Source organism: Talaromyces rugulosus, chromosome III, assembly GCF_013368755.1.
Source record: "Talaromyces rugulosus chromosome III, complete sequence".
Classification (NCBI taxonomy): Eukaryota; Fungi; Ascomycota; class Eurotiomycetes; order Eurotiales; family Trichocomaceae; genus Talaromyces; species Talaromyces rugulosus.
In genome coordinates, this window is record NC_049563.1 from 5,572,920 (window position 1) to 5,599,074 (window position 26,155).

The following is a 26,155-nucleotide window of genomic DNA, read 5'->3' on the forward strand; positions in this document are numbered from 1 at the left end:
CCACCTCAAAAAAGTCGCTCCATCGACCGTAGCGACCAAAACCACAATCATGTGTTGTCCCGTTATAAAATTTTTTGCAGCATGGCCGGTTGTGCCTCGGCAAAACCCGCGACTGTGATTTGGCGGCGATAACGTGGTTGAAGATAACCCGGATCCACCGAGGCTATTCCCGACGGCCGAGCGATGAAAAGAAATCGTAATTTCTCTCCTTGCCTGTCTCTTTCGCTACTCATTAGCAATAAAACAATAATACTGTCTCTGAAAAGTCCTTTGACATATCGGTGTTTAAAGAAACCTCAGCAAAATCAACGCAACAACAGTCGGAAATCTGTCGGCCGAGAACACAGCAACGCAACGATGAGCCAACCGGGCGACTACGACGCTGTGCGCAAGGATATTGTCGCACAGCTCAAGAAGCCTGATTATGACGATGGTAGTGCAGGCCCAGTCTTTGTTCGTCTAGCCTGGTGAGTTTTGAGGCTTTTCCCGTATAGAGCAATGTGAGACTAACCAAGGTCCGATCTCGCGACAGGCACTCTGCCGGTACCTATGACGCAAAATCCGACACCGGGGGCTCGAATGGCGCTGGAATGCGATACGAAGCTGAAGGCGGCGATCCAGCCAATGCGGGACTGCAGGTTGCCCGGGCGTTTCTCGAACCGGTGAAAGAGCGACACCCGTGGATTACATACTCGGACCTCTGGACACTGGCGGGTGCAGTGGCAGTGAAGGAAATGGGCGGACCTGACGTGAAATGGCTGCCAGGAAGGACTGATTTCGTAGATGACAGCAAGGTGCCCCCGCGCGGCCGACTGCCGGACGCTGCCCAGGGTGCTGACCATCTCCGCCACATCTTCTACCGGATGGGGTTCAACGACCAGGAGATCGTCGCCCTGTCCGGAGCACACAACTTGGGACGCGGCCACAAGGACCGCAGTGGCTTTGACGGGCCCTGGGTGAACAACCCCACGCGCTTCTCTAACCAATACTTCCGGCTTCTCCTGAACCTGGACTGGAAGCCTCGCACATTGTCCAACGGAGTCAAGCAGTTCAACTACAGCGACCCGGATGCCGCCGAAGACGAAAAGGAGGAGCCACTGATGATGCTACCGACGGACGTGTCCCTCCTCTCGGACAACTCGTTCTTGCCATGGGTTAAGAAATATGCAGAGGACAAGGAGCTCTTCTTCCAGCACTTTGCCGACGTGTTCGCCAAGCTCCTCGAACTGGGTATCCGGCGCGACGACAAAGGCAGTGTGGTCAACACGGACAATGTGCGCGGAGGATATGTGTCCGCGCCGAAGAAAAGCTCCGTTCCAGAGGGCCCGGTCAAGTCGGAAGACCAGAGACAGCAAATCGCGGCGCGGGCGAGACTATAAGGAGCAGTTTTGTGTTGTTTCTTGTTACCGGCTCGCCCGTCTTTTTGTTTCGTTTCCTATTCGCTTTTTTTTCCCCGTGTAAACGTTGGTCGATACATGGCGACAGTGTACCGCTAGGATAGAATAGATTTAGACAATAGACACAACATTGAATCGTCCGTACCGTGATAGTAAGGGGGAACGAACCATACAGCAGAACAGTGGCGATGGATCGATCTACTGTGCAGGGGGGATGCGAGAGGAGAGAAGAGATATGTAGGAAGAGAGAGAGAGGAAGAAGGAGGAAGGGGCGGCGTGGCCTGAGTAATGGGAAGCCGCGCATTGGGCACGCACCCAGTGGAGCCGAATGCGGGGGAAGGCGCGTCGGTCCGGGGTAACCCGCAATCCGCAATCTAGAATCTAGAGTATGATTGCATATGTATTAGAATTCTATTCGCCATACAAGGTGGAAAAACTCCGCTCGCTCAATGCTAAGATACACAATACCAACACCACGTGTGAAATCAGTCGCACCCAAAAAAAAAAACAAAAAAAAAAAAAAAAAAAAAAAAAAAAAAAACAGCATAAGCATCGTTGTTTCAGCGAAGAAATACACATGGAAAAATAAACCCGCAATTGTTATATTGACCTATTAACCACGCCTCCTCCGCTTGTTGCCCCTTCGATCTTCTGTGCCTCCCCGCCTCTTTCGTGGAGACGACTTGCCGGTCTCGTGTTCGGAGTTTGAACTCACATCTGGCATGCCATAGCCCTGCCAGAAGTTATAATTGTATATATTAAAGTCGTCCAGTGTTGGGTCATATTCTGTAGGGTTCTCTAGAAGCTGGTTGACAGCCGTGAGAAGGCCCTCGTCAGAGAGTTGCGGCACAGCATAGTCATAATTATTTGGCTGCACATATTGATATGGAGTGGCCTGGTTACTAGGCTGGGTCCGGTTCATCCCCGCGCTCTGCACCTGAAATTGGCCATTGCTAGGTTGACCTGCGCCATTGCTAATGGGTGCACCTGTCACCCCGGACGATGAATACATGGCGTTATGGCCTATCCCATTTGCGTTGCTAGCTCCTGAAAAAGAGTATTGTCCACCAGAAGGAGCCTTTGCACTTCTCAAGTTCGTATCTATGGGTCTGGGGGGACCCATAAGATTTTCCAAATTGTCCTGAGGGTTCTCAAAGACCACGTCGGGAATTGTGTTGAATCCACCGGAATTTGGCATGTTAGCAGCGTTTGTTGTATATCCATTGGTTACCAATGCGGGCGTGACGAATTCCGTGTCGAGATGCCCGCCTTTAGAAACCTGGCCTTCTGGGCCCTGCCTAGGATCACCGTTTTTCGTGCTGCTGCTCCAAGGCTTATGGACCTGCAAAATGGGCTTGTCGGTGCGTACAGCATGACCGATATCCCCAAGTACCGCGGTTGCTAGTGCGAGGTCTAGGGAATCTGGGTTGAGGATGGCCTCATAAAAGATCACCGATGGCTGCCATTTCTGAGGGATCAATGAGCCATTCCACGCGGGCTTGATACCCCCAATACAGTAGCCTCGCAAAAAGGGATCGTACATTCGAATGCTGCTTGCTTTCTTCCCCCCTCGGACGGCATCAGTCCAGTACACGCGATGGTCGGCTCTACTATCCGAGTAAATACCTCCCAGCCACCGATAATTAACGGTCTGGTTCTTCCCCTTGTTGTTGGTGATAGTGAACTGAATATTATCGCTAGTGTGATTTTTAGGCACCACATCCTGTGTAGGATAGATAGCCAGTCGCAACGGCATAGTATAGCAAACCCGACGAGTGCGGACATGTTTCCGACAGCCTTGGACTGAGCACCTGGGCAGTAGCTCGTTTGTATTTTGCTGGACAGAGGAGTCCTGAGTAAACCTTTGGATTGATTCCACTAAGGGAGGATCCTCAGAAGGAACTGGGCCAAAAGCGTCTTGCAAAAGATCTCCTATATCGACGGCGTCAGGCCGCTTTGGCAAGCTCATGTATCGGTGATAAGTCGGTTGGTCAATGACATTTTTATGTTTATCCTCACAGAACTCTGCTTTCTCTCGAGTAAGCAAGAACTGCTTGCGTAACAACGTGCTGAATTCGATCAAATCTTGAGAATTCTGCGGCCCATTCTGTAGAAAGTTCCGGTGAAAATTCTCTCGTTGGGCTGCGATATTTGTGGAATCACCAGGGGAGCCCCAGTTCGTCCTGACTGCATTGGTAAGGATATCATGAGTGCTTGTTTCAAGGGTTTTATCAGACTTTATCTCGTTAATATCGATTGTGGTGATTCCTGCGTCAAGAAATTTGGCGGCCATCATGATACAGTCACAAGCAGTCTCCCGCCAGCCGTCTTGTTCATCTGCAACCGGACCACGGCCCCAACAGAGATAACTGGTTCCTTGGTCACTAGGTGTAAATTCATGGTCAGATGTGGACGAGAGCATCACAGTTGCTGCCTGTGGCTGATGTTTCCCTATGTCTTCAGGAACTTCCAAGTCCCTATAACGGATCTGGATCAGGAGTTTTTCCAGTGTCTGGCGGATCTGGTTGAGATTCTTGGGGATATCTCTAGGTGCCTGAACTTCTACCTCCTGGTCACTTTTCGGGATTTCTCTCTCTTCGGCAAGCGATGGTTTGACCGGTGCCAACAGCTGTTGTTCCCAAGCATCCCCTGGCTCGGGGATTTCGGGATAGTGCCGGCTAATCGGTGCTACGCCCAACCTCTCCAAAACCCCGCGTTTCAAAAGCCGTGGCCCGGCGTCACGGCGGTTGACGTCTTCGAACTCATACTTGGTAGTCGGACGATATTTTGGGTCCATGTTGTAAAACAGTTTGACAAAACATTTTGCCCTGCTCGGGTTGTTACCCGGGAAGTGGTGATCAATTCCCCAGAAATAAAAGTCTAGCAGCCTATACCCGTCTGCCATGGTTGGATACTTTCCGTTTCCCATGAGCCATGGGTAATATTGCTGATAGAAACTTGCAGGAGGTTCATCTAGGCTATCTAAATCTACCACTTGGCCCTCTTGTTCTTCCGGGTTTCGGAGATCTCTGAATTGTGTAGGAACACCTTTCCTGTTTGCATCGGCCACCTTGCGTCTCATCCTCTTTTTCGTCTGGTTCCAGGACGTTGTTTTTGTTTTTGGCTTGGATTGAACCATTTCTGTTATACGCTCAGCTCTTGAAACCCTAGCCATTTTGGTTATCGGGTCTAATATGTGTCCCTCTGCGGAGAAATATAGAGCAGTGGAGTATCAACAGATAGGGATAAAACGTTATGATGAATGTGGCGAATGTTGTTGTGACGAAAATTGTGATAAATGTTCAGATATCGTCGTTTGTTTTTCTCTGGAGAGTGGGCACAAGAATGCCTTTATATCCTTTATGTCTTTTCGGAGCTACCCGGTTCAGCTGGCCGATTCAGCGCATAAGTAGATTGTACAACGTGCAAACGCCTTTTCACAAAGACTTTTGACAATGTACTTGAAGTGAAGAAGAGTAATATATAACGAAGGACTGGTGAACAAGTTATATCGTGTATGGGTGAACATTTGATCTCGCCAGGTGATACAGATCATATGTGGCTCTAGGGTGCTTTATGTATACCCACCTCTTTTTCTAAACAGATGGCCCATGCGCTTTGTTAGGTTTAAATCTACGTATATGTGAGAACGGGTCATTCTCTAACAATGCTTGTATCAAGTTATTCAGATTAATGATAACATTCATGACTAGCTGTTTATAGCAAGCTACATATGAGGAGGCTCATAAAAACATAATAATTTTAACTATTAAAAGGTCAAGGTCATTAACAGCCTGCTAAACATCAATTAATATGAAGTAGCAGTTCAATGTTGACATATTTATTGTCCAGTCTGGTAGATGCTGTCACCTAGCCCCTACATGTGTTATGCATGTACATATGTAACAATAGCTTTACTTGAGAAATTTTCTTTAGATAAATGTACTAGCTTCAAATATTCCGTTCTCATGTATATCAGTTTTAGGGTTGTTCGTAGAAAAGCAAGATAGTATATTTTCATCATAGCAACCCCCAATTATACAGCACTGGTCTATCGGCTGGGTTGTCCTTCTCATTGTCAATTTAGAGTTTCTAATTAATACTCTGATAGGATGTCAAAACTAAGAAGAATATGCCATCAGGGGGTAATGACCTGATTCGGATATTTCGAAGCTATTTATAGTGACGTCTTTGTTCAAGAAGGGACAAATATTGCATGTGGATCAGTTATTCTCTTTCAAATCCTTTATCATTTAGAGCTACTTAAACTTTACACACGAAAGAATGAAACTGAGACTGTGGCTGCTACCTGTATGAGGCATTGAAAGAGACCTGCCACATGCGATTAAATTAGAGAGGGGATTGAAACATTTTCCCTTTTAAGTATGAATTAAAGACTTATATCGTGTATTCGTTGTGCTTCATACGCTAATCTCTAAAGTAGTCGAGTTGTCTAGTGCACGTGAGTTATAGCGAGCGGTTTCGAAGTTTCCTAACACGGAAATGTCCATTGCAAGGTAAGTTACTAGAAATCTGGGCTTTGAAGAAAGTACCACTAGCATGAAGTTATCTGGAGCCAACATAACAAATAGCGGCTCATGATTTAATAGACAGGATTCTATTCTGGTTCCTCGGGCTCACATATGTAACATCAGGCCGTTCTCGCCAAACTTTAAAACAAACTAGGCGCATAACTTCAATACCGACCAGTGTATATATTAGAAGAGTGAATCTTCGTTCAGTAAACGCATTATTTGCTGATTGTTGTGGTACCAATCATTCAGGCCAAGCGTCTGGAGACTTGACATGTGAAAGCTTTCACTTTCAGCGTCCGGCTCGGTTCCGAATGTCGATAAGCCAAAGATATCTAGATTCTCCGGTATGAGAGTCGAGTCTTCAGGGAAAGACGGGTTTCTAGAATCAATATAGAGCCTTGCAGCCTGGCAGAGCAGCTCGTACAACCTATGAGGATGTGTAATGGATTCCTGTCCGTCAACTGTGTCAGGCTTCAACGATGCGGCAAAAGTGTCTAATCTTTCTAGGTCGGCGAGGTCTAGAAACTGAACAGCGTGTGTGAAGAGAATACTGAATGGAACGAAAGGGATATGCACGATAGCCCTATACCGTAGTTGGTTATTGTAGGTTAGTTTGGATCCTAGTCAATAATATTCAAGGGCTCATAAATAGCATATGAAAATAATCAAAGATGATTCGGCTAAACTCACCAGTTGATATATTGTGTCACCATCATTGGGTCCTTGCATTTACGCAAGTCTATCATGCATTTCTGGTGAACGTCAAAAACATCACGAGCAACTGCAACACAGTCTTCTGAAACACTGCCGAGCGAGTCTGGTCGCGAGGGAGTAGCCCGGAGAATCAAAGTGAGCAACGAAGCTTGACAAACCAGATCGCATTGCAGATAAAGCCCTTTTAGAGGATCAAACCCGTCTTCAGCAACTTGAGCAGCAGCAGCCTGTAGGGAGATATCAATGTAAGATAAAATACTTTAATGCGAATAGAAATCTTACAAAGATCTCGGTGTGTGTTTCGTTGATCAGTCCTCTTAGTTCTTCAGCCAGTGTTTCAGCCAAACGACCCCGTTCATCTATTGATCTAGATGAACTTGCTTGGCTATAAAGCTGATCATAAACTTTCCCCTGAATTCTACCAAGCCTCCTTTGTCTCGGCTCTTTGTCGGATCTCGGCAACGTGATTTCGTCATCACGTATATTGGAGGGTCGACTAAGCTGAAGTGAAAGCCCTTTGTCCATTTTATAAATAGACCAAAAAAGCCGTTCTTGAGATGCTCGTAAAGATTGGTTCTCTTCCTTTGTTGAGGTTATCCGATGATAGCCCAATGTCAGACAAAGACTCGATGCCGCCGAAACAAATCTCCACGCGGTTGTGGCTCTGGAGGTTTCGATTGCGTCGTATACCTATTTTTATTTTAGACATTAATGTGAGTCATACATCAAACGAACCACATACCCCAAGAGTCAAGGCAGCAATAACCTCCATAGATGCCGGTAATAGAAGTGGAAACCGGGCGAGACCTTCATGGAGGTTTTGTCGGCATATGTTACAGTATTTTCGGGAGTCTTGGAGCCCATATTCGAGAAAATGTTGTGAGAATGCGCAGGCGAGATATCCATTAGCGAGGATGAGGTCTACTTCACTGTAATCGTCAACTGCAAAGTAGACCATTCGACATATATCGGTAAAAGTTTCTACAGGGAGTATTTCAGTTATTCGCGCAATACCCGAGTATCCTTCGTGGTCTAAGTCATGTCAGACAAAATAATGCGCTTTTGTAATGCACCGCAAACTCACCCTTAGCCCAACGTAACACAGTGACGACCGCTTCCAAAGGGGGCATCGGCGGGTTAGATTGACTTCTCATGAACTTGAAACCCGAGCATGGAGAAGCACCAGGGTCTTCCAGTATTTGCACAAGTTTTCTTAACGACGAGAGCGGTTCGGCTGCATGAGATTCCACGTATTGTGGATTCTTGTCTTCCACGACAGTCTTAATAAAATTGATTATGTGGGCAGAGTGATCCCACAGAAGTGGTTGGCTTTTCGTGAGGGGTCTGGCTGAAGCACTTCGATCAGGATGCCATATGGTATTCGCTTCAGTTCCTTGCACCGGTTGAGACGCGTTTTGCGAGAGAAGAAGGGTAATACTATCGATGCCCTTTGCGATCTCGTCGATTTTCTGCTCACTGTACCAGTTTAGCTCCTGTGCAACAACTAGTTAAGAGTCCCAATTTACTATTGTGCAGATATCAGCACCCTCTGCTTTGGAGCAACTGTCCTGGATGCGACTGCACTGTGAGTACAGCTCAGCGTGGAGGAAACGCAATTTGAACAAGGCGATCCTCTATCACAGCCAATCTATCCATAAAGTCAATTAGATTACTTCAGAAATAGTAGAACAGCTTTTTCGACGCCCAATGAAACGTGTCCAACCTTTCTGGAGCGACACTGGTCGCACTGTTCGAGGGTTAGTTTCTTATTAATCACGTACCAGCATAGCATTTCGTGAAGCTTACTGAGCGACGAGAGATTGCTAGACGAGCCCTTGATTTATCAGCTGTTTCCTCTCCGCGGAATTCCATTCTTGCCTGTTTTTACTATTCTCGCTATGATGTTGGGTAAGATGATATCCTGTCGCAACGGATTCGCGCGGATTTCCGAAATACGCGGTATCTGTTTTGATACCAGCTTGTTACTACGACCTTACCACATTAGGCTTGCGGTTGTATTCTAAAGTATCCAGTTTCTGTAAATCACCCCAATCCATTGGCTAGTGATGGATTATCTAAATACGCCCATTACATATTTTGTATAATCCCAAAAGGGCAATTAGTAATGTTGTTAACGGAGACTCGATATGAAATTGGGGTATAAATATCCCGTAGTTGTCTTTTAATTAAAAGAATTATGAGACAAACAGCCAAAATTGAAGTTTCATATCTCCAAAAAAAAAAAAAAATACACGACATGGCCCCAAATATCCTCATCACCGGTGCCGCCGGCTACATGTATGGAGACCTATTGTTTCAACTTGGTCCCAAACTGACATAGTAAAAGTGGAGGTTCTGTTCTCGCCGATCTTCTTTCTTCGAGCAGCAATGCGATTAGGGAAGCAAATTTGATCGCTGTAGTTCGGACAAAAGAGCAGTCCCAAAGCGTGTCCGAGTTGGGCGTCAATGTGATTCAGCTCGATCTCAGCGATGATCCAGGTGTGAGGGAGGCTGTGCTCGAACACAAGAGTACGTTTATAAGACCATACATGTCTTAACTTTTAATATGTGTTAGTTGCTAACCATAACCTAGTTGACATTATTATTCATACAGCAAGTTCTATGGTACCCCAATTGGCATCTAGCCTTATCCAAGCACTTGGTGAGCGTCGCCGAGTGAGTGGTACTGATGCCTATTTCATCCATGTAAGTCTTTCAAATTCCATGGGTCTTTTCTTTGTATCATCTAGCTAAAGCTAAGCAGACATCGGTAACATCGCTGTTTTCGAAAGAGGCGGGTTGGCCGTACGGCGAGATTAGAGACAACGATCCGATATTGGGAAAGCAAAAGGCGATAGAACAGCCAAGCCCGGTTACCCTGGTAAGTCTTGTATCTCTATTGCATATTAAGCCATCAAACGGAAATCCTAATTTTCTGCGCGAGACCGATATTATTGTTGCCGAAGAAGCCAAAAAACAGGACGTGAAGAGCGTGAATGTGGTGGTACCGTACGTCTGTAAGTAAACCGGCAAGATTTTCAAATATACGCTCCAGGTTTGTCATTAATCGATTGGGGATTCTATTGACTAGATGGGCGAGGAACTGGCCAATGGAGGAAGCTATCTGTGAACATACCAGGATTCGTCAGGACCAGCATTACGCACAAAACCGTCTACAAGTTTGACGTGGAAGGAGTAAGTTTTTTTTTTTTTTTTTTTTGTTCCATGTCCATCAATGATATAGGGGTTTGAACCGTTTAGTGACTATGTCCTAATTTTGTAAAGAAACCACCTGCCGCACACATTTCGGACTTGGTGGCACTCTACAATCTACTTCTGGAAAAGTGCCTGCTGAAGGAACCTATTCCCACCGGGGAACATGGCTATTACTTTGCAATGGCGCATAGAGCACCTTGGTGGGAAGTCATGAATCGTCTTGCCAAAGCGTTATATGCACGCGGGCTTGTTTCGGGGCCAGAAGTATATACATGGCCCAGTGATGCGATGGCAGCGGAGTATCTGCAGCTTCCAGAGTTATATATCCGAGCCATGGGGACGTCCACGTGAGTATTAGCCCCGGAAAGCATTCATATGTCAAAATCAGTGTCTAACTAAACTACCAGTGGTGATCTTGTTCCCGTCAATGCGTACAAGCTTGGATGGAAACCCAAGTGGACTTTGGAGATGTTCTTGGATAGCATGGACGATGAGATTCAGGCTGTGTTAGACTTGGACAAGGGCTAGACCAATATCTTTGATGTGTTCGCGCCGCAAAAATAAACAGTTTCAGGGGCCGCTGACAGGTTAAGCAATGGGTTGGGGCATTATTTATAGTTCCACGAATGAACAGAATGTCTATTGCTCAATGTAGAGAGCACTTGAATGTTTTTTGGAATTGGCCACAGCGACATATTGTTGCCAGAATCCAGATGTCGGTTCTGGGCCCCTTTTAATCCTCTGAAAGCTCCCTCATATAATCTATGTTAGAACTCGGAATATTACTATCTTGATATAGTCTTGATTTATAAACTTGGTATTATTGGAGGATTCTCGCATTTATTTGTTTTTGTTTTTTCCCGATGACTGTGGGGCGAAGAAATTTAACTGGACCACTGCAGAGGATCCTTTACTAGGTGTGGTAATGGGTTTCTGTGTAGCTGGTATCAAGTAGCCGAGGCCATTAAGTTACAAGAGGGTTATAGAAACTCGCCTCGTTGTTTTTCGATTGGCCGTGATCAACTAGAAACAAGCAGCGTCGGTTGCTAAAAGCAAATTTTCCGTTATACGAGGCCCAGCGGAATTCCGGGACAACAAAGTTGCATGCCGCTACTCCGCTATTGTTGTGACTACAGGGAAAAGAGGTATGCCAGGTATTTGGCTCAAAGTGAAGACGGAGCGTTTCCATGGACTTTTGACACGGCAATTCCGCCGTCCTAGGGAAATAATAATGGAGCTCCAGGAAAGGGAAGTTACCAACAGACTTTAGTCCAAGCCCCGGAGCCTCGTGTGGCTGTGGCATAAGTCATAGACATGACCCATAAACTCGCCGCGCCATTTTTGAGTTCAATAAGCCTGAAATTGGAATTTGGCGCCCCACAAGAGACCATCTCGCGAGTTCCGAGCGATCTCCGGTTGCGGCACAGTCACAATCCATTGTCATTCTTCCCGAGGTGTGGCTAACATGGGGCGGAATCTTGCTTGTGTGGCGTGGTTTTACACTTAGCGTCCAGCCCAAGCACTAGCCGCATATTCCGCCACTCTGGCTCATCTGGGGGAGATCTGAAATCTCGATCGAGAAGCCGGTTCATTCCATTGCCCTTTGTGACCCGGGCAAGCAAGCGCTCGGTCTCCCTCGAACATTGTTAACCGTTCATAGCTCGGGCTGTCCCGGCATGGGCAGTTACTGGATCCCGCGGCCACAAAAGCAAGCTGTCGTCTAAGCTGCCTCTGCCTCGTGTTTGACTTGACAAGATCTGGTTTTGAAGTACTAGCACTCATTGCACAGTTGTATACTCGTTACCGTACAACGTATACGAGACTTGCAACGCACTGACCGGTCCATACTAAAAGGAGAAAGCTAGCAAGCTAGCGGTGTTCATGATTTGTGACTGGTAAGCGAAGAGTCAACACAGAGATTGAAACAACTGGCGCCCCACAGGGCCAGCTATAGGTCATAGCTTGTCGCTACGTAGCAGCACTAGTATCAAGTTTGTCCGGCGCGCGATGATGTAAAGTCCCCCGGAGCTGAGCGGTGACTGGCCGATCAAGTGTGGAGAACAGAGACTATTGTTTGTTTGCAGATCGCCGAGATCGAAGAGAGCCAACCAAAGCTCTAGCGCAGAGAGGAGCAGTCTGCCGCACGGTGGTACCTTGGTAAGGCGCGCTGCACTGTTGGGTTCCGGAAATTCGACGAGGCTGGAATCGAAATTACAGGTCCACTTCGCCTGCTTCCTGGCAAACTGCTGGTCTCGTAGTCAGTCAGTCAGTCAGTCAGTCACTCGAGTTGTAGAAGCAGGGTGCCACGTTTCATTCTGCAGCCCCAGAGGACCATACACATGGATATGGACGCAGCTACAGCTGCAATGAGGTGGCAAAGGCCGCGAGACATCATGCCACTGCTGCGGCAGAAACACGGCGTGTTGGGATCGGGCAGGCCGCGTGAAGATCCTCATCGATAATCGCGACTAGATCTGGGAACAGACCCTCGTAGCGGGGCCAGCTAACACAGGGAAAAGGACTGATCCATATTGGCTGCAGCTGGTCGCGATGACGACGAGGAGCGCAAGAGTCATTGGAGGCTTTCGAGCAGAGATCGGACGGAGGCTGGAGGAGAAATGAGGGGATGGGATGAAGGAGGAGAAGGAGAGGGCTTGCTTCCTTCTCCACCGCGCCAGCCGCACCTTCTTTGTCGCTGCATCATTTAACTACTGACGTCCGCCTCCCTCATTCTTCTCTTGCTCCTCTCACCCACGCTTCTTCAGTCATATCCCAACAACCCAAATCGCTCCTCTTGCTCACTTACTCAAGATGAAGATCACCGCTGTCTCCGCCGCGCTCTTCGCGGTCACTGTCACTGCCGACCTGAGCATTTCCGAGTGCGCGGTAGGCCTCCCCCTGTCCTCCCTGTCATTCTGCCTGCTGGATCTGCGCTGACCTGACTGACCCCTGACAGCAAACATGCTACAAGAGCATGCTTGGCAAAGCCAAGTCTCTGGGATGCGGCGCCAACGACCTGTCTTGCCTCTGTGGCAGCAAGGACTTCAACTTCGGCATTCATGACTGTACCGTCGAGGCTTGCCCCGAACAAAACGTCCAGCAAGTGGAAGCCTACGCTCAGTCGATGTGCTCTTCGGCCAGTGAGTATTGTTCAATCGCGCGCGACCCAGTCTGATCACTAACCGCACCTTTTGTTGTAGCTGGCGGTAGTGGCGGCAACTCTGCTACTGGTACTGGTGGTGCTGGCGGTGCAACTGGCACCGGTACTGCCACTGGAACTGGAGGCTCTGGACCTGGCGGCGCTTCTGGAACCCACACTGGTTCTGCCACAGTAAGTCTTCAGTTGTGATAACGAATACTTTGTTATGCGAACAGTTCTGACACTAGCCATAGGGACCCGGTGAGACTGGTACAGGTACTGCCACTGGTGGTGCTACATCAACACCATACACCACCGAGCCTGTTCTGACAACCGTCACCTCCGGAACGGACAAGGTGACCAGCACTGTGGGAAGCACTACCCTCTACACCCCCGTCGGTGGCGCAGGTGCCGGCTCCTCTGGCTCGGGAACCTCAACTCCATACACAACAGAGCCCCTCTTGTCAACTGTTACCTCTGGAACTGGGGCCAAGACCGAGACTGTCGGCAGCACCACTCTCTACACTTCTGTCGGCGGCGCTGGAGGTGCATCTGGCTCTAACACCAACGGTGCCGGTACTGCCACTGCTACCGGAACTGCTACCGGCACTGGCGGTGCTGGTGGTGCTGGCGGCGCTGGATCCTCTGCAACTGGTACTGGCTCTGGCTCTGGCTCTGGCGGCTCTGCTACCACGTCAGGTTCTGAAGCAGGTGCCACTAGCACAGGTGCTGCCAACCCAATGGCTACCTTTGGCAGTGGAGCCGCTGGTGCTATCGGCCTTGCCGCTCTGTTCGTTTTGTAAACGCAGTCCTGATGCTGCTGTTGCGATGCGATGGAGTGCGATGAAGATCAATTGATCTTTTTATATATATACCTTACTTTGACGCCAACAGCTAATGCTATAACGTCCCCTTTTTACCTAGTACGATTAATGTTTAAATATACCACTCACAAAATTTGCAGCGATATTCTTTTTGGAATATCGCAAGGTAAATCACATGTGGCTCATGAACAGTGTCTGGTACAGTCATTGGATTACTCTGTACATAATATCTAAACAGATAATCAACACACTGCGAGTGTCATTATATCAGTAATTTATGAACTTTTTCTAGCATTCTCAGGGACATTAACTGATAAATAAATTGATGTGCAAGCAATGAACTTTATAGACTGAGGTAACATGTATTTAACATTCCAATATTCGAGATTACCAACTCCAAGCTTGGAAGAACAACGCAGCAGCGATACATACATGAGATAAAAGAAGACAGTAACTAGTCACCTATTAAATACATATACATGCCTGACACAAAATACCAATAAAAAAATAAGTTTAAATAGGCTTTAAAAAAAGAACAATCAAATACAACCTATCAGATGGTGACTCCGTTCCCAAATCGCCGACTGATGCTAATAGTATAGGGCAGTCCATTAATACAACCAAAAGAAAAAAGGAAATTATATGCTGCTCTTAAACACCACCCAAAAGAATAAATAACAGTGACAAGGCCTCACGGGTAGCCAGAAGAGTAAAACGGAACCAGATATAGTTAGTTACGTTGTAATTTTTGGGCCATTACGTCAAGGATTCCGGACGTCTCTCGAAAGGATGTTTATCCTCCCCTCTAGCCGTAGCACCAAGAGCATCCAGCTCCTTGTTAACATCAAGCTGGGTTTGAGATCGGATGAATGAGCCACGATCATCGCGCACGGGCTCGTAGCGGAGATCTGGGTTCTTGGAGAAAATAGCATAGGCGGCAGAGACAAGCACCATGATCAAGAGAACCAGGGCGAAGATGGCGTTGTACAACACAAGGACGACACCCATGACGGAGTTGACGATGGCCTTAAAAAAAAGTGTTAGTGTTATGGGTAAATGTTGGGGAAGGATATGACAAACCGGTTGGTCAAACACGCTAGTGAACATAAGCAAGAACACGGCATTGACAAAGTAAATGGCGAAAATGGCGATGTTAAAAGTGTTTGTCTTTTTGTCCATCCACGGTCTGAAGATACAGGCAAGAATAAGCGCCGTCGTCTCGATGATCAAAAGGCCGATGGCCTGCGTAATGTCGGAGCCCTGGGCGAGCCCAATGAAAGCACCCTTGACGAAAATGTATATCAAGGTGGGGAAGACCCAGTAGTACGCGGTTGCACGGTAAGAAACATACAAGAACCCCCAGGTATGCAAGAACTTGGGGTTCGAGTACAGGATATAAGCGGGATTTCGGTGCATCGTGAGGGATCGTTTCGCAAGGCGGACTACCCTAAACGCAGCCCAGAAAAGAATAACGGTCATTGAGACGATCATGACGATGGCCAGGATGATTTCTGCAACCGAGTCACGTCGTGTCAATTCCCACAAACACAGAACGGCCATCTGAGGGTAACCGATGAGAATCTGCAATGCGTAAATTAGTCAGTGACATTCCATCAAGATAGTTTCAAGGGAGAAGTGTCGTACAAGACGGAACAAGATACCGCGCATAACACTGGTCCATCCGTTCCGGAAATCGGCGAATGTTTCATGTCGCATCCATCCTAGCCGGACAGCAAGCCTGGTGTACAGCCTGAAAAGCACTATGAGGAGAACGACAAGCATGAAGAAGACGGCGAGAAAGATCAGCCCGGTCATGAAAATGTTGGTAGGTTCAATCTTGGCCCTGAATCCGACACGTAGAATGCCCTTGAAGATGACGTTTCCTGGGAATGTTTCGGTGGAGGATCTCGCGGTCAATGTATGCAAAGCCCTCTTGGTAAAATTTTCAGCGATTTCAGCAAGTTCCAGGGATCGCTTCTGGACGCTGACAGATGTGACGGATAGTGACTGGAGAATAAGAGAGGGAGTGCCTCCAGTAGACTGCTGGTACCAGGTGCTGAGGGTTTGTAAAAACCCTACACGGATGATACCCATACTCCATTGGAAATTTTGCGTCCAAGCTTCGACGATTGGCGGCATAGCGACCGCGGTCATTCCGTACATAGCCTGGGCCTGAAAGAAGCCAAAGAGCGACAGTGCATTGGCGGCCACGTGGGCTGCGGTATTCGAAAATCCAAGTCCCGATGCAATGGCAGAGGCAGTCAAGGCCACTCCTGCAACCACGGCCAGTGTCCAGCCAACCGCTTTCTGGTAAACGGTTTTGCCATTAGAAAGCTCGGCTTCGACACATGCCACCCTTCGTCCAACAGTGGTAGAGTTGATGTAAATGCGAACTTTGCCATCCAGGTCGGGCACGGTGAAAGCGACAGCTGTAAATGACAGGATTTGTTAGTATTCATTTTGGAGGGCACATCTTTTTTCAGAGGAGGGGGGAGCATACAGGGAACATTTTTGAGGATGTCCTTGGGAACAGAACTTGTAGCTTGTAATTCGAGAGGTGCACCTGCGGTTTCAATCGGGCAGAAGTTGGATGACAAAGAGGTATCTCCGGCACAAGGATCGACATTGATAGGATCAAGGTAGTAGCCGTATGCAATTACCTGGAGGGACATGGAGACGTTGCCTGTTACGGAAGCGTTTGCGTTGATATTGTACATGATAGACGAGTTTCCCGGGAAATAAGTCACGTCAAAGAGACTGGCGGTGATGAGAGAGTCGTCCATGCATGGTTCCAACGAGGTGGAGCGCAGGTAGTCATCGGCGACCACATGTCGCAGGAATGAGAGAACTGCTAAGAGCAGCGGTATATGGAAAGGCGATCGCATTGTGACGAGTTGAGTATTGGTTGGATTCGGTATAAAAAAATGCTGCTGAATCGGTTCAAGATGCACGCCATCCACCAGGTCAGGGCCGTTTGATCTCCCTCCCCGCGGCGAGGCACAGACAAGCGACGGCGATACCAGAGGCACGAGTAACTATCGCAGGGCGGATAGAGAAACCAGAGCGTAGATGAGGCGAAAGACGATGCGGACAGTTGCTTCCTGGCGGTTAGAGGGGACGAATCTCGGAAAGGCCAGCCGTTTCCGTGTGAAGCCGCAGAGCGGATGATAGTTCCAGGCAATATAAAAGGTCTTGTGTGTCGAGGGGGATCAGTCACGCGGCGACAGCCAGGTCTCTAACGGAGTGTCTAGTAAGGAGGAAGAGGGAAGACGAAGAGATGCAGCGATGGGGCTAGTAGTCTCACGATGAGCCAGTGCGTTGCAGGTTCTCGGGGCAAACGGCCGCGCGCAGCAGCAGCGATGATGCGACGCTGAGCCCGGCGTGGCTCGGCGGCCAATCACGGGGCACGTGACCCCACCATGTCTCAGTGCGGCGCTTGGGATGTGCGCTATGCCGGATGGGGCTAGTGCCTTCTCTCCTGTCTGGTGACTTGTATCGCTTTGTAGGCAGGCCGATACTAGTAGAGAAGACATGAAATGACCGGTACGTAGACGGGCTGGCGAGCATGCTTCTGAGGCTATGGTGATGTAGCAGCAGCTGTTATGCGTGTTTACCTGCGTATTCGCCCAAATACTCGTTACTCGTTAGTTACTCGTTACTATAAATATACGAACTAAATTGCCACGTTATTACCCCTCGCCCAATCTGTGCTGCCAAAAAGCACTCGTGGCAAGCACCCCTGGGAAAGCCTCGAGCGCGGTTTCGAGCCCGGCTGCCGTCGCTTCTTTTTGCGCCCCGCGTTACATCAAAGCCACCCCCCCGGTGGGGCCGCCATGGAAGCCGGAGGGAAACAAGCATGTCAGACTTCAACCCAAATCCATTTGGTATCCTGCACCACACGCAACCACCCTGTCTCAGCTCGTTCTCAGTCTCGCAGCGGCTGGCAGATGTCAACAGCGCGCCATGACCGTCGTCGAAAGCTGAAGACCGTTTCAGGGCGACTGCAGGCGGCAGCTCCCCCCTCGCGGGGTTGATAAAGCTTTCATCTAAAAGAGACGAGTCGAGAAGTCCCTCAGCTTTCTCTTGTTGCCATCGTCGTTCACCATGGAGACCAAGCCCCCAGCTGTGGTCATTATCGCTCGGTAGGTCTTTTCCCCAAAGTCCCATGCCTTGGGTTGTCGCTGATAGATATGGTCAGTCATGGAATGCGGATCGACGCGGTTGACAAGGACTGGCACCTTACTTCACCGACTCCCTACGACCCCCCTCTGACATATGGCGGATGGATGCAAGGGCGTGCCCTGGGCGCTCGCATTGCAAGTCTGTTGAAATCGAGAGAAGAATCCCTGCATAGTCATCCTCCGTCGGCAAGCAGCTCGACTACAAAGCTCCATAGCCCATCGGAGGTTGCCCCAGAAGACGTGTATCGCACCTCGCCCAGAAAAGTGCGGAAACACAAGGTTGTTATTCACTCCTCGCCATTTTTACGATGCGTCCAAACTTCTATCGCAATCAGTGCTGGCATGAGCCAGTTCCAACGCACCGAAAAAGAACGACTAGCCGAGGAGAAGCTGCCAACACCGGATCTATCGTCAGAGGAAGCGTCGCCTGTAACGACACCGTTTCGATCACCCACCCCGAATTTAGCAGAGGCGCTGGCCAAGTTCGGAGACAGGGATAAGGGAACTAGTCACACACGACGCCGCGGTGTCTTTCCGAAAACACGTCTACGGATTGATGCCTTCCTAGGCGAATGGCTATCGCCAGACTACTACGACCAAATCACCCCTCCTCCAGAATCGGTGATGATGGTAATGGGTGCGAAGGGGGAGCTGTTGAAACGTGGCGAGAGCCTCCAACGGGGAAGTGACGCCGGTATCCACTCTGTCGCCGGCCACTTTCCTGGTGGATGGAGAAATAACTCACAGCCAACATCGCCAGCCTCTGAAAATGACGAAGGAAAACTTCAAGGTATGGCTTCGCTGGCTGATGCTCTTCCTTCAACGATCCGCTCGGGGAACGATGGGCGGCCAGTCAAAGGAATCACGATCCGTGACGTATTATCCCGAACGCATTCTCATTCTCATGAAGATCATTCCGAAGGTTATATCCCCCCGACGCCATCCTATGCCATCTCGTCGGCAGACCCCATCCCCACCGGCTATGTTTCCCATGCGAGAGACGCCTGTGTGGATGTTGATTACCAGTGGGATAGCATGAAAGACCCTCAGAATTGGGGTGACGGCGGAGAGTACGGCGAAGAGTGGAGTGCAATGCACAAACGGTTCCGAAATGGCCTCTTGAGTCTATTGGATTGGTATACCCACGAGAAGCCGCAGGACAGCCATCACCGCCATCACCGCCACCATCACAATGACGAAGAGACCGATACGGTGGTAGTTCTGGTTACTCATGGAGCCGGCTGCAATGCTCTTATTGGCGCCATGACAAGCCAACCAGTCCTCATAGATGTGGCCATGGCGTCCCTTACAATGGCAGTGCGGAAGGACGTTTTTAGAGCCAGGGAGATCAACCACGAACCCAGTGATGAGGGAAACAATGACCTAGAAGAGCCGCATTCCTTATCCGGCACCGACACATCTGTTCTTGAAGAATACGATATGTCCCTGATCGCGTCGACGGAGCACCTCGATGCTACCTCCAACCCTCTTGCTATTCCTCAACTTCCAAATCCGGCTCTCGAACGCTCTAGATCAATTTCGATGTACCGACATCGAGCAGATGGGCGCCCACTTCTCATCCCGACTAGCCATGAAGTGCCGAAGAGATCGAACCGCGGGGTTGGCTTACAGAGGGCTTCTACGACGAGTTCTTCGCGCCATAATCACTCTCGGGGCCGATCCGGCCTGTGGGGCTCCGCATCTCATGAAATCGACAATGGAAGTTTCGAAGAAGAGACCAGCCAGATGCCTGACTTCAGCCAGCCCGGGTCTACGAGCAACAGCTCGAACGATTCTCGTCCTCAGACAGCAGTTAGCGCAAAGTCGTCATCTTCAAAGCAACCACAGGAAGTGACCAAATCTCAAAGAGGGCTCTGGAGCAGTGCCATCATCGCGCAGGAACGCGAACCTCCAACGAAACGAAGATGGACCGTTGGCGAGCGTCGCTAACTCTGGAAGTTGAGCGAGTGTTTTTCTCCCCTCCCCTCCCTTTCCCCCCTAAAAGCATCGCGAATGATAGTTTGTTGTATACCCTCTCCACTTGCTCCTTTTTCATTTCCTTTTAACTCGAATCGACCATGATACCTGTGGGCTTGTTTAAACTACAGCCATCTGCATTTAAATCCATCTGGTTGCATTAGCTGCTATCTTTTCGGAAAATCATGAGTGCATTTTCATTTCATTTTCTATCATTGATTGTTACGCATGGCTGAATCGGCCCTTTCTAAAATCCGAACCCGATAAAGCAACGGCCAAAGATCGATCGATATTGTATATAGATATCTAGCAGACCATCTCCCTAAAAGAATTCACCGAGATATACCTATTGCCAAAATCCTCACATTTTAAGCAGTTCCGTTAGGAATATTCTCCCGTCTGCCCGAACCAGCGGTTTTACTCTTAATCAAAATTCGCCCTTCGCACCTTGGTGCAATACCCCATGTCCAAGAGGGCGTAAACTCCTCGCCCGCATCTTCTACACAGCCACTGCTGTGCACCCCGGCCAACCGCATCCATTTCTTAAGAACCTTTCTTGCAAGGCGCATGCGGTTTTCTTCGTCCGTTGACGAAGTAGCTGTATATGTAACATAATTTGTTTCCTCGTACGATGAGATTAGAATCTCGGGCTCGGAGTCTGATTCGGAATCCATCACGTGGGGAATGTTTGTCGTTGATGAATCCTCAGAGGAAGGGTATGAACTTGAAGGAGCACCAGACGATGAAATTTCCTCGTCGTTGTTCTGATCTTGGGCGGCATGCGCATGGATCCGTTTATGCATGTTGCGGTCGTGGTAACGGCCATATCGGTGCACTTTGGGACGTTTTGGTTTTATATCATGGTGGTGGTGAGTAGCTTTTGTTGTTGTCGTCGTTGTATTCCATAAGCTGCTCTCCTTTTTCTCGACCACTGGAGAAGGGGTCTTGATCCAACCGCCACCGCATTCGGCAAGTAATCGAGAATGGATATCGTCCCAATGCCGATGTAGAGACACACTCATATGCCGCCATTTGCCCATTATTTTCAAACTCATAAAGTACTGCCTTAAAATAGCAGAAATGAGCATCCCGTTTTCCTCCGAGACCAGCTCTTCCACCTCGCCACCTTCAGACTGCACCAGTAGAGACGTATATCCATCCTTGCCGCGGCCCATGTAGCCTCTCGTGGCAAGGGTGTATTTCCGTTCATAATCAACGGGCTGTCCGCCAACTTTCACCCAGTTTACCCGGCTGCCCGGTGGTGCAGAGGCGGTGAATTCGAAGTTAATGTTGGAAACTTGAGGAAATCGCCCTTCCAGCGCCGGTAACTGACTGACGCCATTTTCTAAAGCATCGACGAGGCTTTTCCCGGAGAGCCTGAGCACAACTACAGGGTCTTCAAAGGGGAAACAATTCAATATGTCCTTGAGCCGCAGCAAGCCCGGGGGATAAACCTGGTCTCCACGAATCGTGCCCGCGGCCATTATGGTACAATCAGCGTTGTAGTAGAAACGCATCAAATCACAGACAAAATTGCCGAGATTTGACTCGCGCGTCCGCACAGTTGTAAAACGACCGTCCAGCGGGGAGGCAGTGTAGCCGACCGGTTTTTCGAGTTTTGCTTTTAGCGATGACGTGAGTTTCGTGACTAGTTCGTCTGCTTGTGCATCGATCGGTATTGATCGCACGATATCTCGTCTAGTTATATTGAAATCCCAGCCGGTCGAGTCAGATTTGCGGTATGCTTCGATGTAACTTAGTTGTTTAAAGTCGGTTCCTGAACGGAGAACATGTACCCCGTTGATCAATGAATGTGAGTAGTAATGATCGTGACCGCCGAAAATGATATCAATCAACCCGGGAGGGATTTTTTCTGCGAGTTTATTGTCGTTTGGTTCTCGCTGGTGCGTCACGGCGACGATAATCTCTGCACCTTGTTTTCTCAACTCTGGCACCAACTCGATGGCCGTTTGAGACGCGGATTTGTAAACCAGACCCGGTGGCAGAGAATTAATGGTGTCCAGCCTGTATTTTATTGTTAATCCGAGAATACACGGAGAATTCAGAGAAAGAAGGAGTCTCACCATTCCCGCTCCCCCAGTCCAATAACCCCAACCTTGACCCCGTTAGACGAGGTCAACATGAGCGTTCGCAGGCAGTTCCCAAGAGGCACATCATCGCCCAGTGCAGGATCAAGCACATTTGCTAACAGCCAGGGGAATTGACACTGACTTCGCAAATGACGAAATTGGGCGACTCCGAAATCCAAATCGTGATTCTAAAACCCACAGTCCACATATTAGCCTGTGGCCTCTGTTCCAGCTTTAAAAACGTGACAACATACGCCCATGCAAGCAACGTCCGTTCCTGCATTATTGAGAAATGGCACCATGTGCCGTCCCTTTGTTACCGAGCTCTCCAAGCTAGGATTGAAGGCGTCACCGGAGAAAAACGTCAAAAGATCGGGGAGTTGGGCGTATTGTGGAGCGGATCGGTAATGGTTGACGAGAGATTGAAAGCGCTGGATGCCCCCAACAGGGTCTGACGAACCTGGTCTGGGGGGGTAATGATAATAAGCACGGAGATTGATTGGCTTTTAGTATACCCTGTAGTACAAACTCACTCGACATGATACACGTCGTTGTAGTGTAGGAATCGTAGATCCGCCGGGCCTTCCCTGCCAGACGAGTATGTGACGGACAACCCGTCTGATTCAACTGCGGACGCCATCATGGAAGAGAGAGTCTCTCCAGCTACCAGCAGCGTGCGTATGGTCTTGTACCGATGTGTCCTGCGGGGAAGATTTGGCAGACTGCGGGGAATGCCAGATCACAATCGCAGTGGAAAACGCAGGAGACGAACAAGGGCCGTAATGGAAAGAAGGCGGAATAAAAAGCAGGTCTATACGTCGTGTATACCGTCGCAAACAGAGAAGAGCCCAGTGTCGCGACAAGGAGAGAGAGTCCAAGAGACAACAACCAACACAGCCGGCGAGCCACAGGTGAGCGATCCACGATCTGCCAATCACGCACTGCCGTCAGGCAAAGTGGGGCTACAGATCCAGTGATACAGTATACAATAACAGTCTGATATATAGTCCGATTAATACGTACATATGCACAGGCTAAGGAATCAGAACGAGTGGTTACAGATAGGTAGCCTCTAGCTCGCGAAAATTCTATTCTTAACTACAACTGATGGGTATACCCAGAAGAACATGGAAATGACAGGTGTAAAAAGCCTCCCTAAACGCCAATCATGCACCACCTTCTAAACAGACCTTTGCCCACCGGAGAGAGTGTGGAAAATGCCACTACAGACTACGACCCCACTGCTTTGGCACCCTGCAGACTGATGACACGGCCGCCACCAGCAGAGATCCCCGGTTGATCAAACGCCACATGTCGCGCAACCCAGCCGGGCACAGTATTGCCATAAGCCTCTTGTTGCGTGCTGATGACTTGCCAGATGTTTGGAAACCCCTTGGCCATAGCTCCCACATGTTTAGCGCCGGGAATAACAAATCGTGCTGGATTATGGGTCAGGTAACCACCGAGCAGGCTCTGCTTGATGAGAGAGGCGACGATTGACTCAATGTCCTGCAGCAAGTTCGAAGCTGGTTCAGACGAGACATTTTCAGCGATGTACGGAAGCAGCTCCTTCACGTCTCCCACATATTCCTTGCCCTCATGTCCGAAGACGCGCTGTCCCATCGGGTTCTCGACCCAAACACCGTCTTCGTCATAGTACCCGGGCGGGCAAAGATAGTCCCTATCTTCAGGGTCGGATATATGCGGCACAAATTTGGCAATACCTTGGTAGTCCTGGTCTATAGGCGCGTCAAGGGTAAATGTACTGGCTCCATTCGTTGCACCCCCAGCCACCGCGGCGTGGGAGTTGGCCTTGTGGCGAGCCTGGATAAACCTGACTGCAGCTTCTAGTTTGCTCAGATGGAGCATCGGTGGCGGGGAACGCTGTGCTGTGGGGTCGCCGTGAAAGCCTCCATGCAGGAAGACTTTACGGATAAGCGATCGCCAAACGAGGAGTTCACAACGATTGCGCATCTGATATAACATCCCCAACTTGAGGTACCATTGCGCAATAGGCGTTCCCAATTTGAAGTATTCCCGAAAGGACAGGTAGTCGCCAGAGCGAATGAGCCGACACAGCGGAACGAAGATGTCATAAAGACCCCGAGCCTCGGGTTTCTGCAGGAGTTGCATAGAAGGAAACCGACCCATGATGATATTACACGAAATGAGGTAAATCAAGATACGGCGCTTTTGTTTCATACAGTTCACGTGGCATTTCATGTAAGCTTCGAACAGAGCCTTCTGAGCAGGAAAGAAACGGCCACTTCCGAATAGGTATCGCCCTAGATAGTAGAGGTAGGTCACCCGCTGCGAAACCGGATAATATTCAAGCGGAGGCGACTGGGAAACAATGCTTTTGAATATTGTATCGGCACTTCGGAGGTTGCCGCTCTATTGACATGTCAATCAAATGTCCTTGATAAGGCAGGGAGACGCATTTTACCTTATCCAGCAGCTTCAGGCACTGGTTAACCATCAGGTATATCCCGGCCCGCTTTCCCTCCGGTTTGCCTTGTTGGTTAGTCGTGCCACCGCGATCAGTTAAACATTTGATAAACCCCTCGCGAACGACATTGGCTGCGTTCTCTAGCAAATTTGGGCGTTGGAATGTATCCTGTGATCCGGATCCCTGGAGTTCAGCTAACAGCTGCGGAGTATTTTCGACGGTCACTGCCAGGCTAGCAACTATTTGGGACAGGTAAACGACGGTGCGAAGGACGATGGCGCCCATCTGGCTGTCTCCGAGTGCTTGCATGCATTGGCTGTGTGGACGAATTCATTAGCACTGAAATCCCGGCTTCTCCAAGCGCGGCGATACTCACTTTAACAATAAGCTGATATATGTATGAGCTTTAAGTGGATTTGATACATCCCCGTCACGGAGGTAGGCCAAGTAGGACCTAATGAACATGGGAAACGCAGGCCATGTTGTAGATCCATCCGACGTCCTGGGAACGAGCGTTTCACACCGCTTCAACAGGGCGTCGTCTCCTTGCCCGCGTGGATATGTTTCCTGAATCTCGTTTGCCATGTGGTGGTAGCTGTCTCGCATTTTAAGGGGCAATACCTGCAAGACATCTTGCAAATGCTCGCCTTGTCGACGAGAGACTATATCGGCGATTCCGGCGAGGAACTGGTCTAGGATAGTGGTCCCCATGGCCACCGAGGACGGGGGAGCGAACGACTGTTGGACGCTCGGTTGAAATGGCTCGATATTACTGAGCCGGTCGTAGAGAGTCATGAGCATCCAAGAGAGATCGACGCATGTTGATTGCAGGTCAATCTCGGGGGGAAACTGGTCGGCGTCGGGGATGACTAGGTCATCGCTGGGGTCGATGCCCGGGTCGGGGGGGTCGGGGAACTGCTTGTCGATGACGGTCCAGAGGTGTTCGAGCAACAAGCTGTGTCTGCGCTGGCTGAAGCCGGAGACTGCTGGGAAGTTGTGCGCATTCAAGTTGGGAACATGCGGCAGCGCGAGATTCCACTTGCTGTTTCTGCCGCTGCTGCCGTGACCGCCTTCCTTACCGGGGCTCGCACCCTTTTGTTGCTTCTTGCTGTTTTTCTTGTTTCTATTACTGTTGCCTGTCTCTTGATCGCTACGGCGCTTATTTCTGTGCTTTCTGCTGCTGCTGCTGCTGCTAGTTCTTTTCCTACTCTTTTTGGTGTTGTTTCCACCGCCGTTGTTTGCCAGAATCTTCAGAAGTTGGGCTACTTGTTGCGATTCGCGCTGCTTTCGCTGCGCCATGGCTGCAGACTGGTGGTGAGACTGGCGGTTTTAAAGCAGGAGTGATCGAGGAGCCTGTCGCTCTATAAACGACCAGGGCTCTTTATTGCCCATGTCTTTGTGCTATATTTGTCGACACTCGACCTGTCTTTGTGACGTGCCAAGCATCCTGACACATGCTGCATCGAAACGGCCAGCTCCAGAAGCCTTGCGTCGGTGATATGACTGCATCGACGATAATCATAATTATAATCACAATAATAAGAATCAACAGGAACTACTCCCATCAAAACAAGGCATGCGGCGGGTCGAGAATCGTCCAGCACCCACAATCACATGTTGGGTGTCCCGTTGA

The 26,155-nt window shown here is 49.3% G+C and overlaps 9 protein-coding genes across 9 annotated transcripts; 4 read left to right on the plus strand and 5 right to left on the minus strand.

Annotated features, from left to right (window-relative positions):
• Nucleotides 1-357: 357 nt before the first annotated feature.
• On the plus strand, nucleotides 358-1,379 carry TRUGW13939_06715 (uncharacterized protein; the record flags this gene model as incomplete). Its single annotated transcript, XM_035489863.1, has 2 exons — nucleotides 358-467; nucleotides 533-1,379. 2 exons carry the CDS (start codon nucleotides 358-360, stop codon nucleotides 1,377-1,379), a joined length of 957 nt encoding a protein of 318 aa, XP_035345756.1.
• Nucleotides 1,380-2,010: 631 nt separating this feature from the next.
• TRUGW13939_06716 (uncharacterized protein) lies at nucleotides 2,011-4,572 on the minus strand (the record flags this gene model as incomplete). Its single annotated transcript, XM_035489864.1, has 1 exon — nucleotides 2,011-4,572. The coding sequence occupies one exon, from the start codon at nucleotides 4,570-4,572 to the stop codon at nucleotides 2,011-2,013; it is 2,562 nt and encodes an 853-aa protein (XP_035345757.1).
• Nucleotides 4,573-6,115: 1,543 nt separating this feature from the next.
• On the minus strand, nucleotides 6,116-8,438 carry TRUGW13939_06717 (uncharacterized protein; the record flags this gene model as incomplete). The annotated part of the gene is made up of 6 exons (XM_035489865.1): nucleotides 6,116-6,515; nucleotides 6,623-6,873; nucleotides 6,929-7,336; nucleotides 7,389-7,678; nucleotides 7,731-8,122; nucleotides 8,428-8,438. The coding sequence occupies 6 exons, from the start codon at nucleotides 8,436-8,438 to the stop codon at nucleotides 6,116-6,118; spliced, it is 1,752 nt and encodes a 583-aa protein (XP_035345758.1).
• Nucleotides 8,439-8,903: 465 nt separating this feature from the next.
• On the plus strand, nucleotides 8,904-10,390 carry TRUGW13939_06718 (uncharacterized protein; the record flags this gene model as incomplete). Its single annotated transcript, XM_035489866.1, has 8 exons — nucleotides 8,904-8,944; nucleotides 8,994-9,175; nucleotides 9,240-9,352; nucleotides 9,411-9,527; nucleotides 9,591-9,663; nucleotides 9,738-9,841; nucleotides 9,932-10,209; nucleotides 10,270-10,390. 8 exons carry the CDS (start codon nucleotides 8,904-8,906, stop codon nucleotides 10,388-10,390), a joined length of 1,029 nt encoding a protein of 342 aa, XP_035345759.1.
• Nucleotides 10,391-12,673: 2,283 nt separating this feature from the next.
• On the plus strand, nucleotides 12,674-13,804 carry TRUGW13939_06719 (uncharacterized protein; the record flags this gene model as incomplete). Its single annotated transcript, XM_035489867.1, has 4 exons — nucleotides 12,674-12,748; nucleotides 12,819-13,002; nucleotides 13,063-13,193; nucleotides 13,256-13,804. The coding sequence occupies 4 exons, from the start codon at nucleotides 12,674-12,676 to the stop codon at nucleotides 13,802-13,804; spliced, it is 939 nt and encodes a 312-aa protein (XP_035345760.1).
• Nucleotides 13,805-14,581: 777 nt separating this feature from the next.
• Nucleotides 14,582-16,710, minus strand: TRUGW13939_06720 (uncharacterized protein; the record flags this gene model as incomplete). The annotated part of the gene is made up of 4 exons (XM_035489868.1): nucleotides 14,582-14,851; nucleotides 14,906-15,406; nucleotides 15,470-16,254; nucleotides 16,326-16,710. 4 exons carry the CDS (start codon nucleotides 16,708-16,710, stop codon nucleotides 14,582-14,584), a joined length of 1,941 nt encoding a protein of 646 aa, XP_035345761.1.
• Nucleotides 16,711-17,929: 1,219 nt separating this feature from the next.
• On the plus strand, nucleotides 17,930-19,956 carry TRUGW13939_06721 (uncharacterized protein; the record flags this gene model as incomplete). The annotated part of the gene is made up of 2 exons (XM_035489869.1): nucleotides 17,930-17,967; nucleotides 18,024-19,956. The coding sequence occupies 2 exons, from the start codon at nucleotides 17,930-17,932 to the stop codon at nucleotides 19,954-19,956; spliced, it is 1,971 nt and encodes a 656-aa protein (XP_035345762.1).
• A 395-nt stretch (nucleotides 19,957-20,351) lies between these two features.
• TRUGW13939_06722 (uncharacterized protein) lies at nucleotides 20,352-22,713 on the minus strand (the record flags this gene model as incomplete). Its single annotated transcript, XM_035489870.1, has 4 exons — nucleotides 20,352-22,008; nucleotides 22,068-22,261; nucleotides 22,328-22,538; nucleotides 22,607-22,713. The coding sequence occupies 4 exons, from the start codon at nucleotides 22,711-22,713 to the stop codon at nucleotides 20,352-20,354; spliced, it is 2,169 nt and encodes a 722-aa protein (XP_035345763.1).
• Nucleotides 22,714-23,303: 590 nt separating this feature from the next.
• On the minus strand, nucleotides 23,304-25,821 carry TRUGW13939_06723 (uncharacterized protein; the record flags this gene model as incomplete). Its single annotated transcript, XM_035489871.1, has 3 exons — nucleotides 23,304-24,467; nucleotides 24,520-24,838; nucleotides 24,899-25,821. The coding sequence occupies 3 exons, from the start codon at nucleotides 25,819-25,821 to the stop codon at nucleotides 23,304-23,306; spliced, it is 2,406 nt and encodes an 801-aa protein (XP_035345764.1).
• Between the last annotated feature and the right edge of the window lie 334 nt (nucleotides 25,822-26,155).